The sequence below is a fragment of the Saimiri boliviensis genome, chromosome 17, assembly GCF_048565385.1.
Source record: "Saimiri boliviensis isolate mSaiBol1 chromosome 17, mSaiBol1.pri, whole genome shotgun sequence".
Classification (NCBI taxonomy): Eukaryota; Metazoa; Chordata; class Mammalia; order Primates; family Cebidae; genus Saimiri; species Saimiri boliviensis.
Genome location: NC_133465.1, coordinates 51,246,915 through 51,264,116, shown reverse-complemented (window position 1 = coordinate 51,264,116; position 17,202 = coordinate 51,246,915). Strand labels below are relative to the sequence as shown.

Below are 17,202 nucleotides of genomic sequence, written 5' to 3'. Positions count from 1 at the left end.
TTTTTGTCCTCTCTTTCCTCTTTTCCCAGCTTCGTCTCCATGCTTAGTCATCACATATATCCTTTTTATATTCTCCAGCTTAGTCATCACACATATCCTCTTTGCATACACCCTTACCAGCCTTGCTGCTCATCTTCTGTATGTGTCAAAGCCCCAACTCTTTCTCAGCTATCTGCCTACTCTGTGACAGTACTCTCGCTGTTAAGCATGGCTTAAGAAAAACACAAAACCACGGTGTCTGATCTCATTTTAAATTTATGAACGAAATTTCAAGTGAGCCCTCAATATTTCTTGGAACAGGTATTCCTTCTGTGTTCCCTAGTCCAATCCATTTGTTCTCCTGTTCTCTGAGATGACTAGTTTCTTTTCTATTAGCTCAACCCCAAGCACCACCTCTTCCATCCTTCCCAGCAGCTGATGACCTGGAATCTTTACTTCACTGAGAAAATAGAGGCAAACAGAAGAGAACTTCATCTTCGCACTACAGGATGTGTCATTGGTTGAATGACAGAAAGAATATGGTGTCCTGGAACTTCAGTTACTCCTATATCCGGTATAATTAGCAACTTAAATTCCAAAGCCATATATATAAATCAAGTTTTGGTCATTTGAGATTATACTCTTTACTACCACCTTCCTTTCTCTTACTATAATCAAGAGTTGTTACTACATTTGTGCCTCATCCAAATTAAAAGTAGGCATTTTTTAGAAAATGATTAACAGGAGCAATTAGTAAAATAAGCAGTAAAATACCCAGATACAGGAAATTAAGCCAGACATTCTGACTTGTACTTGTAGTCTCAGCTCTTTGGGAGGCTGAGTTGGATCACTTGAGCCTAGGAATTCCAGGTTATAGTGAGCTGTGTCACACCACTGCACTCCAGCCTGAGTGACAGAGCAAAACCCTGTCTCTACAAAAGTACTTGGACATAGGATATTAAAAGAAGAAACACTTTGGAACTGTGTTTGATTATACCCTTAGCCCACTTTAGTTCTTACAGATGAAACAGGAAATATGGGAATCACTTAGAAATGAAGATTAAAGCCTCAAACTTTGTGGAGAATGGAGGAAAAAATGTTGAGAACAGACATGTGATAGTTTTTACCTGATACTTTTGATGGGAAAATTAGATAATAGAATTATGCTATAAATATGTTGACTTCAAATTAATCCTGTTATTTATGTCGTATTGCTGAACTTTAAAATTCAGATTTGAAAAAAGGAGATGTGTAAAACCAAAAAGTCTAAATGTTTATGCCAGCTTAGATGAAATTTGTATTTATAGAACTGAATAAGAATCTACGTCTTACCTAATACTGTGAATTGCTTATGTAAATACAACAAAGGATGGTCCCTTGATGACCTGAATCTCATATGCTGAGTTTGCTTATGTAACAGCAGCTGCCTGCACAGACACATTTTTCCAACTCACCTTGTACTTTCCAAACCTTTACGATGTTTCCCAGTATCCTCTCTTCATCCCTCATTTTGTAGATGACCTAGCTCCTGCTTCACTTAGTCAACAGAACCCAATAGGAATAACCTCAGCTTTCTTCCTCGTCTTCCCTTTATTTAACTGGTCTCAGAAGGAGAGGTGTCTTTATAAGCTCCTTCTCTGCATTCCTCCTCTGTTGCCAAAGTTCCTGAAAGTGTGGTCTCCATACCTGCTATGCTACTTAGTTTTCTTCTAAGTGAAAGGAAGGGACCTCAACTCCAAATGCTCTGACCCTGATCGAAGACCCTGTGGCCTAGATTGGCATGTACTCCCTGACTTCTAAACCTAGTGGCCTTTTTCCAGGCCTCCTCCTCTATCCCTGCAGCATTTATCTCTGTTGTCACATTCTTCTGCTTAAAACTTTTCACAGCTTTTCATGTGCCCAGGTCAGGCATTCAAAAATACTGAAGTAGTAGTTTTGATGTCTTTTCTGAGCATTCACCAATATTTTTAATGGGCATTGTCGCCTGAATCTCAAATACCTTACAGCCAAAAACAGGGAATCATTTCCTGTACTCTCCAAACTGATTCCCCTTCCTCTTGCTATCTTTTGGTACCTCTGAGGTTACCATCATTTTATCCATGTACCCAAGCTAGATGCCTTAAGGTCATCCTTGGCATCTCTTCCTTCTCTGGTTTCCATTTGTTTTCTAAACTTTGATGAGTATCTCCCACATCTTTTCTTTCGCTACGACTCTTGCCTCTTTCTGTTTATTTCCTTTTGTCTGGATTATTTCAGTAATACATTCAGGAGTTTCAAGTTTGGATTCCATGGATGGACCTCAAAGGATTTAAGAACCCTCTCTAATTTGTATGCAAATTTTTTGTGCATGTGCATTTTCCTGGGGAGGTTCGTTAGACTGTTCTATGGGAAAGACACGAATAGAATGAGAGACAGTGATAATTTAAATCAGGTCCACTGATTGATTACTCCTTTGCTACTTAGTTCACTAACCCAGGGCTCTTATCTCTGAGTAGTGAGGTGGCATATAAGACATTAAGAATAAAACAGCAGCATTCGTCAGTCCAGCTCAGCAGTCAGTCCAGCAGCCAGAGATCAGAGGCTCCCCAATATCAGATGCAGGCTTTAATATCCTAGAGAAGCTCAGGAGAAAGCTGGGGCATCAGCAGGAGCAGGAGGATGTCCTCCTGAGGCCTCTGGACCCATTTGCTCCTGTGCTTCCAGAGGACTTAGAGAGGTATGAAAATTTAACTGGCAAGAATCCAGAGTCAGCTAGTTAGTTGGTGTCCCCAGAAAAAGGTGAAGAACATGCCCCCAGCTAGCCTCCTGCCCTCTGCCTCTTTGTTCTCTAGCTCTTTCTCCACTCTACCAACAGAGTTAGCTTTTAAACACGTATCTCCTGGTGTGCCTTCCGTGATTAATCACTTATACCTGAAAGGTGATTAGATTAATCACCCAAAGATGTGGGGTTTTAATCACCTATGAAATAAGTTAAAAACCCGTGGGCATGGTTTCAAGGCCTTCCAGTTAGGAAACTGCCAGCCTCATCTCCAGGCACTGCCCTCTCCTCACCCCCAAGGCTCTGGCTACAGCAGGTTACTACTGGCTGTTTCGAGAGAACAGCTTGTGTGTCCGTACCCCTATGCCTTCGATCATGCTAGTTTCTCTCTTTGGGGTGCCATTTCCTCTCCATTGCCTAACTATGAACCTCCTACTCATTCTTCCAGGCCTACATTGGATGTCAGCTCTTCCCCTGAGTCCATTCTGAATTTTCTACCGTCACTCTGGCAGAATCAGTATCTCTTGGCTATAATCCAAAAACATTTCATACATATCTCTGATAATGTCATATTATATTGTAGATAACCTATTTTTATTTCTGTCTTTCCTGCTAAGCCAGAAATGCCCTACAGCTAGGGACTGTCTTTTTCATGTTTGTATCCCTAACACCTACCTTTGCATCTAGTCTAAACATGAGCTTAGTACACTTTTGTTGAATGGAATTAGTTATAAAGAGTTTTTATGACTCATTTAAAATTAAAGACCAATGCTTATTTAGTAAGTCAGAATAGGCTGTAATAATAATAGTAATAATAAAGTCCCATTTCCACTGCTTATTCAAGTAGCTGCTTCCTTTGTGGAAGTGGATTTTGAAAGACTTTACATGTCAGTGTATATTTTTGATGTGCTCATTTGCAATCTTGAAAGAATTGTAGTTCTACTGCAGACCAGAGCTTCTATTATATTCCTGTTGATGTTGTATTTAACATATTCTATCATTTCAGATGGATATGCATTTTATCTTTTTCTTTTAACCTTCATAGTAATATTTTGTGAATTACTTTATAGTATCTGAATAAATTTAGTTCAAAATACATTAATTTGAGCATTTTCCACATACAGAAGCATAGTTGCAAAGTTAAGATTCTTGTATTTTTATGTTATTTTGGTTTGTTAAATTTGCAATGTCGCAGTCATTGCAAATGTATTTTGTAGGTATTTAAATTAGCTCAGCCATGAAAGTAAGCACAGTCCGTAAATTAAGAGTTCAAATAATTTTTAAAAATTGTCTTCTCTCCGTCATTAAGTTTTGCAGGAAGAGACTCAACAGTTTACTTATTCAGCCATTCATGAAGTGCATAGTAGGTGCTGGGCGTTATGCTGGTGAATGAGATAGTATTTGCACTTGAACAGTTGACAGTCTTAATAGGGAAGAAGCATATAAACAAAGACTTCCAGTATAAACCTTGGAGGAGAGGAAGGAAGACTACTTTGAGAAACCGAGGTTAGACTGAGAACAGATGAGTCTGCTGATCAATTTATGGATACAGAAGCAGAGAGATGGCCAGGCGCGGTGGCTCAAGCCTGTAATCCCAGCACTTTGGGAGGCCGAGGCGGGTGGATCACAAGGTCAAGAGATCGAGACCATCCTGGTCAACATGGTGAAACCCCGTCTCTACTAAAAATACAAAAAACTAGCTGGGCATGGTGGCACGTGCCTGTAATCCCAGCTACTCAGGAGGCTGAGGCAGGAGAATTGCCTGAACTCAGGAGGCAGAGGTTGCGGTGAGCTGAGATTGCGCCATTGCACTCCAGCCTGGGTAACAAGAGCGAAACTCCGTCTCAAAAAAAAAAAAAAAAAAAAGCAGAGAGACGAAGCCTTTTTTTTTTTTAATATGTGAAGTAGGAACCTAGGTTATCTCTAAGAATTCATAGCAGGGGGTAACTCTTGTGAAGAATCCTGAAGATCTGGATAATTAATAAGGAGAATTAGAGATGAGCTAACAAAGACAAGTAAAGAGTGGCATGCAGTACAAGGATACTGAGAAAGCAGTGAGCATAGAACTGATACTGGATAGCATGATATTCTGGAGATACCAGTCAGTAACACAGTGGTGTTACTTTCTCCGGCTGTGCTCTGGCCAAACTATAGATGCAATAAAGCCATATTGTATTCAGGGACTATGGGGTGGCTATAACAGACGTTTACAAAGGCCAAATAGTTCAAAATCCTTCAAAGAAAGTATGGCTTACTAGGGAAGGAAGTATGGTTAAGACGAACTTGATAAAAGAAAATGAAGACATTAAGAAGCTACAGATCAGAAGGCCTGGTATGTTGTGGGTACTCAGCATATCTTCATTTTCTCCTTCCTGGATACCCTCTCCCTATGCATGTTTCACTACCATCACCACCACCTGCCTCAGCTATAGTTTATACATATGACTAGTTTCAAATCTATTTGAAACTGATGGTAACAGTTGGCTCAGAGGACAAGATTAGACTTAACATCTTCATCCAGTGTGTCCCTGTAACCTAGTTGCTGGTAGTGCTTGGTGGTATTGACCTCTAGGAGAAGCTCAAGACTTCTCCTGTTATCCCTCTACTACTCATACTTGAAGAATGAGTCAAAGGCCAAACGCATTTTATTGGGCAGTGGTTCTTAGGACAGGGATTTACTCTGTCATGAGAAGCGTTAAGACTGTAAGCCATCAAGTGTTTTCCCTCTCTCCACGCTCAACCAGAAGTGCAGATCTTCTTACTTTCAAGGATCTAAAAAGGAGTCTTTTCTCAGCATAAAGAATGAACTTCAGACAGTCCAAAGGGTCTTCCTCCTCAGAATCTAAAGTTTCTAGTAGAGTTGTTTGCATCTTGTGATTTTACTTGAGTAAGCAAAAGTATTGTACTTTTAAAAAAAAAAAAAAATGCTTTTTATGCCACAATCTTGCATGTTCTTCACATGTACCCCAAAACCTAAAATGCAATAAAAAATATGCTTTTTAATACTTTTATTTCAAATAAGGACAAACCATTGTCCATGGAAACATACTATTTATATTGCATTTTCAGAAATTTCCTTTTTACTCCATCTTAGGAGTGTTACCCTGAAATCTAGTCATTATTTCACAGAGTGCTTTTTTGGGTATAATATAAAGATATTAAATAATTTTAATAACTTTTGGGTACAAGTGGTTTTTGGTTACATGAATGAATTATATAGCAGCAGAAGTCTGAGATTTTAGTGCACCCCGTTGTCCAAGTAGTGTACATTGTACCCGATATGTAGATTTTCATTCCTCACTCCCCTTCTACCTTCCCCACTTCTGAGTTTCCAAAGTCCATTATACCACTGTTTATGCTTTTGTGTAACTTATGTGTACCCATAAGTGTACACGTAAGTGTACATATGTGTAACTAAGTGTACCCATAACTTAGCTCCCATTTAAAACATAACGGTATTTGATTTTCTATTCTTGAGTTACTTCACTTAGAAGAATGGCTTCCAGCTCCAACAATGCTGCAGCAAAAGATGTTATTTTGTTCTTTTTTATGGTGGAGTAGTAGTCTATGAGGGGGTGTGTATACACACACATATATTATATATAATTTGTATATATATATATATGTAAAATGAAGCAAACTTTTTATTTTAGTATAGACAGGGTCATGCTGTGTTGCCTAGGCTGGTTTCATACTCTTAGGCTCAAGCGAGCCACCACATCCAGCCAAAAATAAGTAGTATTTCCCAATTAGAATTTCAGAGTTAAAAGTATTTGTTCAAAATGATGGCGTGAATGTACTTTTCTAGAGACCTTTAACTGGCATCTTTCCCCCCTCAAACATTAGTACAGTTATAGGAATTGTTTCTGGATTTTTGGTTGTATATTCTCATTCATGACTCATGGACATTAACATATGTGGATGGTGTCACTATGTTTTTCCCAGAGTGCATGTGAAGAAGAAAAACTTTCCTTTAGAGTCTTACTTGGATTCTAGTTAGCTGATACAAGACTGTTTTCTTTTTTTTCAGGTTGTAAACATGTTAAAGGCATCCTGTTATATGGACCCCCAGGTTGTGGTAAGACTCTCTTGGCTCGACAGATTGGCAAGATGTTGAATGCAAGAGAGCCCAAAGTGGTCAATGGGCCAGAAATCCTTAACAAATATGTGGGAGAATCAGAGGCTAACATTCGCAAACTTTTTGCTGATGCTGAAGAGGAGCAAAGGAGGGTAATGTGAATATAAGTGTAATTTAGTAAAAGTTTATCACTCACTCTGTGGTGAATGAGACCCCGAGTTATGGAGGCAAAATTGTTACTTTGATTTACATTTTGAAGCAACTTGCAGGTAACTGTACTTAGTACCTAGTTTATGTATGGCACTGCATGGGGACTGTGGGAGACTGACATGATGAGCAGATGTTGTTACCCACATATTCCTATAAACAAAAGCAGGTGATTGTGTAAGCCAGAGGTTTGGCAAAAACAGGTCATGAATATATTTTCAAGTGACACTTTTATTCCATATTGCTTCCAAAGACTCATACTCATTATCTTTTGGAAAAAGAGGAAATTAAATCCATAAATAGACTTATGGAATTATATAAGATTCATGTGGAGAAAGCTATCTTATTTCACACTGAGTCTTGGTCAGCTGTAGAGTGACAGGATTGAGTTGTCAGAGCTCAAAGGAAACCTTGATTTGGGCCTCATAAAAAATGAAATTATTTAAAAATCAAAACAGAGTTTACTAATTGTGATAGTCAGTTTGACATGTCAACTTGACTAGGACATAAAGTGCCTACATATTAGGTAAAACATTTTGGTTATGTCTGTGAGGATGTTTCTGGATAAAATTAGCATTTGAGTTGATAGACTGAGTACAGCAGATTGCCCTCCCTAATGTGGGCATTCCCCATTCAATCAGTATAAGGCCTGAACAGAACAAAAAGGCTGACGTTCCTGCAAGTAAGAGGGAATTTGCTCTGCCTGGTTGCTTTGAGTTGGGACATTGGTTTGGATGCAAACTGAAACATCAGCTCTTCCTGAGTCTCAAGCTTGCAGACCTTTGGACTAGAACTAAATAATACATATTGGCTCTCCTTGGCCTCCAGGTTGCTGACTGCGGATCTTGGGACTTGTCAGCCTCTGAAATTATAGATTTATCCTAAGGAATTGGCTCAAACAATTATGGAGGCTGACATGTATATTTGTGTGTATATGCATACATACATATTCATAGAGATTTATCATAAGGACTATGCACACACACACACACACACACACACATGAACATTCTATTGGTTCTGTTTCTCTGGAGAACTCTGATTAATATCCTAATATTAACATATTTTTTTCATTGACAGAAAGTTTAAAAACAATGCCATGAGATTTCTGATTCTATTAATACAGTGGACTAGGTAACCAGAAAACCTTCCTTTTACAAACACCTTCAGATGCTGAGTGTACACTGTACCCCTTAAATATGTACAATGTTGTGCCAATTAAACACAAAACTTAAAAAAATTCTGGGTAAAATTATTTTAAATGTATATTTGAGCTCTTCAGAAAGAAATATGGATCTCCAGAAAATTGGAGTGGTAAGATACAGACTGCAGCTTTTGATTTTGTAATGTATGAGTTTGGGTTTTAGTACCCACTAGGGAACAGAAGATGAGTCCTTGAACCCACTTTCAGTGTGGACTAGGAACTGGTACCTTCAAAGGGGTGGTATGTCTATGAAAAGAGTGGACTAGAAAATACCCGTCACCACCACAGAGAAATTAACAAATTTCTGGGTTCTGGAATGGAAGCTGGGGAATCTCCCATGGGAATTCTAAACCATGGATCCTTGTTCATGCTGGTTTAGAATTAGAATAAATATATACTACCTATGTAGCCTGAAACCCCAAGCTGAGAAATTAGTTAAAAAATTATCTGGGTGCAGTGGCTCATGCCTGTAGTCTCAGCTACTTGGAAGGCTAAGGTGGAAGGGTCACTAGAACCCAGGAGTTCTAGGCTGCAGTGAGCTATCATTGTGCCATTGCACTCCAAACTGGGTGACAATGCAAGACCCTATGTTTAAAAAATAAAATAGTCCCGGGCTAGTGATAGCATAAGTTTTCAGATATAAGCAAACCCCAAGGGGTGCTCCAACAACCTAGGCTGAAAGAAATAGAAAATGTAGTCATGAAAATTTAAAACTCAGCAACCAAGTTAAATATAAGACAACAAATTTCAGCTGAAGAGAGAAGCGGTAAGCAGAATAAATCTAAAGAAATCGCCCAGAATGTAGCACAGAGAGACAAAGGGATGGAAAAGATGAAAGTTGAAATGACAGAGCTAAAATGAGAAGTCCAAATAGAATAGTGTAGAGGCATTATTCACAAAGAGAATGACTGAGAATTTTCTAGAATTGATAAAAGATGTAAGTACTCAGATTCAGGTAGCACATGAGCTCATATAGGATAAATGAAAATTAACTTATTTCTAAACTTGTTATAGGCGAATGCCAAAGAAAAAAATCTTAATAACAAAAGAAAGACATGGAGATGACTTAAAAGGCGTATCCATTATGTTAATAGCAAACTTTTCCATAACAGAAAGAGTGAACAAAAAGCAGTAGAATATTATCTTCGTAGAGCTAAGTGAAAATAACTGTCAACTTAAAAGTTAATACCCAGCTTAATTCTCATTCAGGAATGAGAGTGAAATAAAGACTTTTTTTTCTTTGGGCAAAGGATAATAGAATTAACTAGTTGCAGAAGCTTGTTGGAAGATTGTAAAGCAAGATGTACTGAGAGTGAAGGAAATCGAATCCAGAAGAAAACAGTAGATTCAAGAAACGATGATGAGCAATGAAATTGGTGAAAATATAGATAATGTCTGGGAGTTCTACTTCTAGTAATGGGAAATTAGGTCATTTGAATTGTGCTTTCCACTGAAGACTACCAGAAAATCTGAGCATAATATTTAAACATGTTTTGCTTGAAAGCATCAACAAAGAAAAATGGAAGCCTAGATAAAAGGTCCTCCTGGTGTTGCTCCCGAGATGTTAGCCAGTTCTGTAGGAAGCTTCTAAAAGCTAAGCAGCCCTTTTGACAGGCTAGTGGGAGTCATGGGGGCAGAGATTAGAGCCCATGGCCCCTGAGGAGGGGACACCTGATGAACATAACTTATTTTGAGTCAGGACCCTGAGGGGCCACACCATAGGAGCAAGGGTTAACCAGAAATAAACATACCCTCGCTGAGGCTGCAGATCAGCTTTGAATCATGTCAGTCCCTAAAATTAGATTGAGGGTTCCTAAATTGCTAGTGCCCCTAGGCATCTTGCAGAATTGTAAATCCTTCCTGGGGGAAAGTAATATCATGTAAGGTCACAAATTATTTCTACTTTGCAAATGCAATGTCTGGCTTAAAATCAAAAGCAACTGGAAACAGAGACACAAACAACATCAAGAAAAAGAAAAGATGGTAGAAAGAAACAGCCTCCAGATACTGGAATTCTCAGATACAGACTTTTGAAATAATTATACTTATCACATTCAAGGGGATAAATGACAAGACTAAGATTTTTGGCAGAGTACTGGAAACTGTAAAAGCAAACAACTGTAAATTCTAGAACTGAGAAAATCAGTAAGTAAAATTAACTCAAGTGAATGACTTTAAATAGCAGGTTAGACACATCTGAAGAGAGAATTCGTGTACTGAAAGATATAAGATGAAAATAACCAGAGACCAAGAATTAAATGAATTAAGAGAAAGTAAGAGAGATAGAAAATACCACTTAAAGGTCTGGTGCATGTATTTAAAGTTCCAGAAAGACAAGAGAAAGACGATGGATCAAAACCAGAATTTGAAGGGAAAATGGTTTAGAACTTTCCAAAACTGATGGAAAACATTAGTCCATAAATTGCAGAAATGATATGAACCCCAAGCAGAAGAAACACTGAAGAAGTCTACATATATAGGCATCATTGTTTAACTGCTGAAAACCAAAAACCAGAGAAAAATCTTAAAAGCAGCTAGAGAACAAAGGAAAATTACCTTCAAATAAGCAACAACTAGCTAGTAGCTGTCTTCTCAACAGAAATGATGTAAACAAAAAGTCAATCAATCATTTTTAAAGAGCTGAAAGAAAATAACTGTCAACTTAGAATTTTATATCCAGTAAATGGATGAATGATCATAGATGGAATACAAGACAGTAATGAAAATAAATAGCCTACAGCTATGTACAGTTGTGAATCTCACAAATAAATTATTGAGCAAAAGAAACCAGATTTTAAAAGAACACATGCGATATGATTCATTTATAGAGAGCTCACCTAAAGTAGAGTGTTTAATGATGCATGCTTGGATGGTAAAACTATAAAGGAAAATGAATAATTACTATAAAAATCAGATTGTGGTTACCTATGGAGAAGGGTCAGGGAGGAGTGCTTGGGAGGGTTGTGAGGAGGTGCTCCCAGGATGCTGGCAGTGTTCTGTTTCTTACTGTGATTTACATGGGTATTGATTTTGTGACATTTCATTGAAGCATATATGCATATTTTTTGAACTTTTCTCTATTTTATCTTGCAATAAAAAGTTTTAAAAATAAATTTTAACAGCATTCACTGTGTAAAACAACAATAATGATATGGATACTTTTAAAGGACAGAACTAAAATATGGAACAAAATGTTTGGGAAGTAGATTAAATTCATGTAAGAGCCTTGTGTTATTGAGGAAGAAGACAGGGAGTCCAGACCAGCCTGGCCAGCATGGCGAAACCCCGTCTCTACTAAAAAAATACAAAAATTAGCCAGGCATGGTGGCGTGCACCTATAATCCCAGCTATTCAGGAGACTGAGGTAGGAGAATCACTTGCACCCGGGAGGTGGAAGTTGCAGTGAGCTGAGATTGCACCACTGCACTCCAGCCTGGGCAACAAGAGGGAAACTCTGTGTCCAAAAAAAAAAAAGAAAAAAAAAAAACAGAAGAAGATGATAATGTTAGTTAACATGAAACAAGTCAAATGTGCATGTGAAAGTTATACGTTTTGCTCAAACTTTTCTAAAGCATAGGGAGGAGCTGGGGAAGAAACAGGAAACTCAAATACTTTAGAAGGCAAGAAAGAAATAACAAGACTCAAAGACAGTGTGATGATACCGAAAAGGTAATTTTAAAAACAATTTCGCTTATAGCAGAAATCAGAATGTAAAGTGCCTAGGATTCCATCTAACAGGAAATATACAGGACCTTTAAGGAGACGTTATAAACATTTTCGAAAATCTTTTTTTTAAGGAGCTAATAAATGGTAAGATATAACATGTTCATGTATGGGAGTACTAACAATGTCATAACAACAACAGTTCTGCCCATCTTGATCTATAAGTTGAGTGTATTTCCAGTGAAGCCTAATAGGAATTTTTTGGCATTTGACAACTTGATTCTAATTTTTTTTGAGGCTTGAAGAGCCATGAAAATTTTGAAGACTAATGATTTACTTTTATCACATATCAAGACTTACTAGAAAGCTATAGTAATTGAAACGGTTTTATATATTCATGCAAAAACAGACCAAGGAAACAATAGAACACAGGAAGGAAGAACCCGCTTTATGACAGGTGATGATACAGATCAGAGGAGAATAATGGGCTGACTGTGCCATAAATGGAGCTGAGATAATTGGCTACCTGTTTAGAAGAAGATAAAATGCAGTTTCTTCTTCACAGCACACAAAATTGCAAATGGATTTACCAAAAATAAAAAACAAGAAAGAAAACTTATTTAGAAGAAAAACAGGCAAAAATGTTTTAAGGTTTGAGGCTAGGGAAGAATTGATACAGAAAGTAAATTCATTAGAAGTGTTAATTTGGCTCCATTAATATCAAGAAAATTATTATGATGAATTACACTAAATACAAATGCCTTGAATTGGGAGAAGATATTTGCAATGTATATAATCTATAAATGATTGACATCCTCTATGATAAATTCTCTATGAAAACTCTTGTATAATAAGAAAAATGCAAACACCACAATTAAAAAAAAAAAAAACTGTCAGAGGATTTGAACATGTAGTTCTCAGGGAAAGAACCCAATTGAACAAAAGCAAATGAAAAGATATTCAGGAAAATGTATAATAAAAGAGGGATTATTTCTTAACCCAGTAAAATTTACAACAACTGATAAAACTAAGAATTTGTGACGTTATGGAGAAACAGGGTCTCATATATGTTGCAGCTGGAGTATAAACTAGAAGAATATACCAAGTGAGTAGTATCTTACAGATAAATTTGACATCTTACCAAAATGAAGATGCACAAGCCCCATGACCCATGAGTTCTACTTCAAGACTACTACCTATGATAAACAGCATGACATGTACCAGAATATTGATTGCCATGCTATTTATAATAGAGGGAAAAAGAAACATCTCTACTCTTCCTTAGTAGGAAATGGAATATCATACAGATATTAAAATGAATGTGCTAAGTGCAGTGGCCCACACCTGTAATCCCAGCACTTCAGAAGGCCGAGGCAGAGGATCTGTTGAGCCCAGGAGTTGAAGACCAGCCTGGGCAGCATAGTGAGACCCCACCTCTACAGAAATAAAATTTTAAAAATAGCCAGGCATGGTGGCACATGCCTGTGGTCCCAGCTACTTGGGAGCTGAGGTGGGAGGGTCACTTGAGCCTGGGAGGTCAAGGCTGCAGTGAGCTGTGATAGTGCCACTGCACTCCAGCTTGGGCAACAAAGTGAGACACTGTCTCAAAAAAATAAAATGAATAATAGATTTACATGGATCGACATGCATAACACTCAGAAATATAACAGCTCATCTTTTTAAAAAATCTATTAAGCTCTACTAAATTTATCCTGCCATTTCCTGCCTTTTAAAATTTTTGTTGAGGGTAAAATAATACTAAATATTCCCTTTATAGCAATCCTCGCAATGGTTTAAGTCTGCTTGTTGGGTCCTTAATTGTTTCAGTTTTATACAAGGTGGCTTCCTTTCCTGCTTTCCAGCATTTCATTAAGTTCTTGTTCAGCTAGATCCGTCTCATTTGTTCTAGCAGGTGTGGGTCTTGGTGGGTTGGTGCAAGTCCAGTAACTAAACTCTTCAGAAAGTCCCAGAACCAATTCAGTTTTGCAGTTCATTCCTAATACTCAAATTGTTTCTGCTTCATGTATCTTTTTAACCTGCAGTATACCAAGAAAAAAAGTCATCACAATTTACTATCTAGGTTGAAGAAACTCCTTTTAAAAATTATTTTAGGTTATTCTCCAAATAATTTACAAAACACAAGAATAAAGAGATAATAAACAACTATTAAAATTTAAAACAAGAACTTATTGCAAATCAAATTTTTATTCCGTTTTCCTGGTTTTGAAGTGTTTCGGATTTTGGTTTTTGAAATATTTGCATATACAAAATGAGATATCTTGGTGTTGGGACTCAGGTCTAAACATGAAACCTACTGTGTTTCGTATACACATGGTACACACAAGCCTGAAGGTAATTCTGTACAGTATTTTAAATTTTGTTACTGAAACAAAGTCTGTGTACATTGAACCATCAGAAGGCTAAAGTGTCACTGTCTCAGCCACTAGATGTGAATAGTCTGTTGTTGGTTAGCATCACCATTGTTTCTGACTGTCAGTTTATATACCTGATAAGCAATTGTTTTCTTACACATATTGGGACACAAGTACTTAACAGAAAAAAATATGACACACCATTAATACAGGGAAAAATAGTTTAGGGTAACTAAGCAGCACAGTGGCATTACCAGAATACCTGGATCAGCCGTTAAACAATAGCAACACCAAACAGCAGCAGTTTCAGTCACCATCTATGATGTTGTGGGGGTTTTTTGTTTTGGTTTGGTTTGTTTTTTGAGACAGGGTCTCACTTCATTGCCCAGCCGAAGTGCAGTGGCACCATCGTGGCTCACTGCAGCCTCAATTCCTGGGCCCAAGCCATCCTCCTACTTCAGCCTCCTGAGTAGCTGGAACTACAGGTGTGTGCCACCACACATGGCTAATTTTTAAAATTTTTTTTGTAGAGACAGGGTCTCCCTATGTTACCCAGGCTAGTCTCAAACTCCTGGGCTCAAGCGATCCTCCTGCTTCAGCCTCCCAAAGTGCTGAGATGACAGGTATAAGCTACCATGCCCAGCTGATGTTATGTTTTGATTAAAAGATTACCATACAGTAACCTCCTGGGGGATGCTGAATAAATTGTGTGGTGCACCTTTCAGATTTTGGAACATTTTGGATTTTGAATTTTTGGATTAGGGATACTCAACCTGTATACCCCAAATGGGCAGGAGCCTCTGAATGCAACTAACTGTTCATCAGCTGTCCTGCATGAACTTAGAAATACTGGTTCTAAGTTTCAAATACATCTCTGATGGCTTCGAAATTATTGTTACTTCTAGTTCTTCTTGTACTTAACATTATCAAAACATCATGCTTTAAGAATTTTTTTGAGATCTTTAGCTCATAATTTTCTTGAAGAGAGGGTGACTATCATGTTCCACAATTGCAAAACATTTTTAATTTCAGATTCATAGATACCTTTCAGAATGATCAATTCAGTTTTTTATGGTCAATCCAATTTTTTAATGTCTACTTCATCTATTTCTCCTGACTACCTCTCTGTAATACCTGCCTTCAGCATCTGTCTACTTTTAAACTAGACCAAGAAACTTTTGGTGCACAAATGAAATAAAAGATGAAAGAATACTGTCATGTGTCTTTTTAGCAAAATGGAATGGCCTTGTTTCTTGTCACAAAATATCGTACAATGAAGACTTTCTATTGAATAAGTAACTGAATGAAAATGCTGTATTTTTCTTTGTTCTTAGATTAAAAGTATGTTATTTATTCATTGATTCTTGAGTTTGAGAAAATGTATGTAGGGCATCATCATCTGAAGACACATAGACTGAGATTTAATCATCCATTTCAGCATCTTTATTAGAGTCTTAAGTGCTGCTATCTCATTCTTAACATTCAACTTCTGACTCATCTAATAATTGTAAAATAGTTCCTTCACATTTTCTTCATCATTCTGGCCAAGACTTAAAAATGTTCATTCTTAACTGTATTTAATAAAACCTAGAAACAGGCCACAAAGGTGTTATTACCAGACTTCTTTTATGCCTTCTTGAAAGATAACACAGTACCTTGCACAATACAGTAAGAAAACTGAAGAATAATGTTTGTGATATTTGTTTCACTGTTACATCATTCTTCTAAGTAATTTCATCATTTTTTAAAATTATACTTTAAGTTCTGGGATACATGTGCAGAATGTGCATGTTTGTTATGTCGGTATACACGTGCCATGGTGGTTTGCTGCACTCATCAACTCGTCATGTACATTAGGTATTTCTCCTAATGCTGTCCCTACCTTAGCCCCCCACCCTCCAACAGGCCCCAGTGTGTGATGTTCCCCTCATGACCATTTGTTCTCATTGTTCAAGACCCATTTATGAGGGAGAACGTTCAGTGTTTGGTTTTCTGTTCCTGTGTTAGTTTGCTGAGAATGATGGTTTCCAGCTTCATCCATGTCCCTGCAAAGGGCATGAACTCATCCTTTTTTATGGCTGCATAGTATTCCATGGTGTATATGTGCCAGGTTTTCTTTATCCAGTCTATCATTGATGGGCATTTGGGTTGGTTACAAGTCTTTGCTGTTGTGAACACTGCAACAATAATGTATGTGTGCATCCATCTTTATAGTAGAATGATTTATAATCTTTTGGATACATAGCCAGTAATGGCATTGCTGGGTCAAATGTTATTTCTGGTTCTAGATCCTTGTGGAATTGCCACACTGTCAAAACAGCATGGTACTTGTACCAAAACAGATATATAGACCAATGGAACAGAACAGAGGCCTCAGAAATAACGCCACACATCTACAGCCATCTAATCTTTGACAAACCTGACAAAAACAAGCAATGGGGAAAGGATTCCCTATTTAATAAATGTTGTTGGGAAAGTTGGCTATGCAGAAAACTGAAACTGGACCCCTTCCTTACACCTTATACAAACATTAACTCAAGATGGGTTAAAGACTTAAACATAAGACCTAAAACCATAAAACCCCTAGAAGAAAACCTAGACAATACCATTCAGGACATAGACATGGACAAAGACGTCATTCTTCTATTTTCTTATTTTAATCCTTTTTAAGCATAGTTGAGAATAATTGATGAGTAATGATGTAATTTCTAGTATAGTGAAATAGCATAATGTTTCTTAGATTTATAAAAAGATCTAATAGATCTAAATGGTAATTGTAAGATACAGTGAGTTTTATTCTGTTTTTTTAAATACCATGGTTTTTTTTTGTGGTGGTAGTTTTTTGTTTTTTGGGTTTTTTGCTTTTTTGCTCTTTGGAAGACTTGTAAAAAGGAAGACAGTAATAAGATATCAATTTTTATAAATAATACCGCTCAAAACA

At 37.3% G+C, this 17,202-nt stretch overlaps 1 protein-coding gene across 1 annotated transcript in view; it reads left to right on the top strand.

The window, feature by feature from the left end:
• NSF (N-ethylmaleimide sensitive factor, vesicle fusing ATPase) overlaps positions 1–17,202 on the top strand; it is a 150,573-nt gene that overhangs the window by 63,073 nt on the left and 70,298 nt on the right. The window contains 1 exon segment of the mRNA XM_039477051.2: positions 6,768–6,967. Coding sequence (XP_039332985.1) covers positions 6,768–6,967 — 200 coding nt within the window.